Source organism: Camelina sativa, chromosome 15, assembly GCF_030686135.1.
Source record: "Camelina sativa cultivar CO46 ecotype springtype chromosome 15, ASM3068613v1".
NCBI classification, from domain to species: Eukaryota; Viridiplantae; Streptophyta; class Magnoliopsida; order Brassicales; family Brassicaceae; genus Camelina; species Camelina sativa.
Window position 1 is genome coordinate 13,940,166 of NC_141894.1, and position 2,119 is coordinate 13,942,284.

Genomic DNA, 2,119 nt, shown 5'->3' on the forward strand with positions numbered 1-2,119 from the left:
ATAATGGTATATCTTGTATCGTAGCTGCAAAACTGATTGTCTGATTAAACTCTGAACCAACCTAATGTATCAATCTTTCACTGTTATATATGCATAATGCATGCATGATCTCTCACTCAACACTTTTCTTTTATGCCATATAATCATTAAACATTGTCCTAAATAAGTAAACCGTAATACATACTATATGTGTTACTTGCTCAAAACTTGACTTATAAAACGTGGTCTCGGTCCACAAAATTGTTGAAGGGCGGTCAAAGAAATAAATATATGCAGGTATATTATTTTTAGCAATCCTAAGAGTAGCAAGGCCATCGTTCATCGGTCATATTTGTGCTTCCTACGTCTTATTTTGTTTTTGTTAAACCAATATAGAAACCATCATAATCATTCTCAGTTATTGGGAAAATTCATAATGAATTTCATAAATGCATTTTAATTCATGAGATATTTCCATTTTTTATATTCTGATTTTTTTTAGCTACTTCAATCCACAACCACAACTCTATAGTGGATCTTTTAATATATTTTGTTTTATTCCTCTATATTTCTTATATGTTCACACTTGATATATAATTTCGTATAGATTAAAATTAAACTAAGTTTTATGTTTGCAGTAGCTTATAGCTAGCCTTCAAATTTTGTTTAAACAACTTTGGTTGGTAATTTTTTACACTCGATGGAAACGTATAACATTTTCTTAATTACTATCTTCAAAGGTGTACAAGATTATTTCTTTGTATCTTTTATGTGTGCATATGTGTATAGTGTACGTATGATCACATTTAAATGTGAAATTAGCTAGTTATTAGCCTAACTAGTCACTCTAAGACTCATGAATAACAACACCTTGAGTAGTTTGTTTCCCAAATCAACTAATCCAACTGATATGATATTATCCTTTTGTTAAAGTACTTTCCCTGAATTTTGTTTTTGTAAAATATACAAATTAATTAAAATAATCGTGCATGGTGGTTTTGTAGTAAATAATAATCAATAATAGCTAGAACTATATGTTGCCACCCACAAACAATTTATTTTAAAACCCCCTATTTTGTCCTCCTTTTGGTGTAACAAGACTCAAAATATATCTTAATTCTCCATAAACCTTAATGCTTATTTTTGTAAGAAATATCCAAACCATTAAAAACATTAGCCCTCCGATCAAACACATGCTCTTTCCTAGCTTATATATACTCTAACATGAGCGTCAGACTCATTTCAAAACATTGAATATTGAGAGAGATAGAGAGAAACCCCAATAGAAGGAGAAGAGAGAGATGAACAACCGGGGAAAACAGATTGATTCCGGCTCAGGCTCCGGCTCCGGCTCTGGAGATAAGCGCCGGACTTATGACTGCAACATCTGCAAGAGAGGTTTCACGAATCCTCAAGCCCTCGGTGGTCACAATAATATCCACAGCAGACGCGAGAGAAACCTCTCTTCCTTTTCTCCTTCCAACTCATTTCCATTTTCTCTTCCTTTACCATCTCAGTCTCCCTCCTCCTCCATAAACTTCACGAACCCTAATGATAACAACAACCCGTCTCCATATCTTCCGACCATCGATTCATACCACCACCAAGTGTCTCAGCCACCGATAAACCCTAGCCACAACACACAATACTTTGGATCATCATCACCAAGAGGAGGAGGGAGATTTGCTCAAGGGGAGTCTCATGGTCTCGATTTGAGCTTAGGGCTCGGATACATGATGAATGAAGATGATGACACTCACCAAAGCCCACAAGAGACCGGAGGTTCTGAGCCTCAAGATGATGATCTTGATCTTGATCTTCGTCTCGGCCGTCATCGTCATCATTAAGCTTGCAGCGGTGGTTTCCCTCACGTTTAATCCACGTAATCATATACAATACTTATAGTTGAAAGTTTAATCACCTTATTATAAGGTCCTTATATATGCATGATATTTGCTTATTGTGATGTTTCATGTTTTTAATATGTATTACATATATGGATCAAAATATGTTTAAGTGGAGTCATGTAGTTATTATGTAACGTCGATCACATTCATACGAAGTGTCGGTTTGTATAATTTAAGACTATATTATTATCAAAGATCAAATAGGTTTGAGTAATGTTAATGTTATATTACGT

At 34.5% G+C, this 2,119-nt stretch overlaps 1 protein-coding gene across 1 annotated transcript; it reads left to right on the forward strand.

Annotated features, from left to right (window-relative positions):
- Window positions 1-1,280: 1,280 nt before the first annotated feature.
- Window positions 1,281-1,826, forward strand: LOC104746795 (uncharacterized). Its single transcript, XM_010468323.1, has one exon. The coding sequence runs from the start codon at window positions 1,281-1,283 to the stop codon at window positions 1,824-1,826; it is 546 nt and encodes a 181-aa protein (XP_010466625.1).
- The last annotated feature ends 293 nt before the right edge of the window (window positions 1,827-2,119 follow it).

Excerpts from the sequence above, each read along its gene's own strand:
- LOC104746795 (XM_010468323.1), top strand. The coding sequence starts at position 1,281 with ATGAACAACCGGGGAAAACAGATTGATTCCGGCTCAGGCTCCGGCTCC.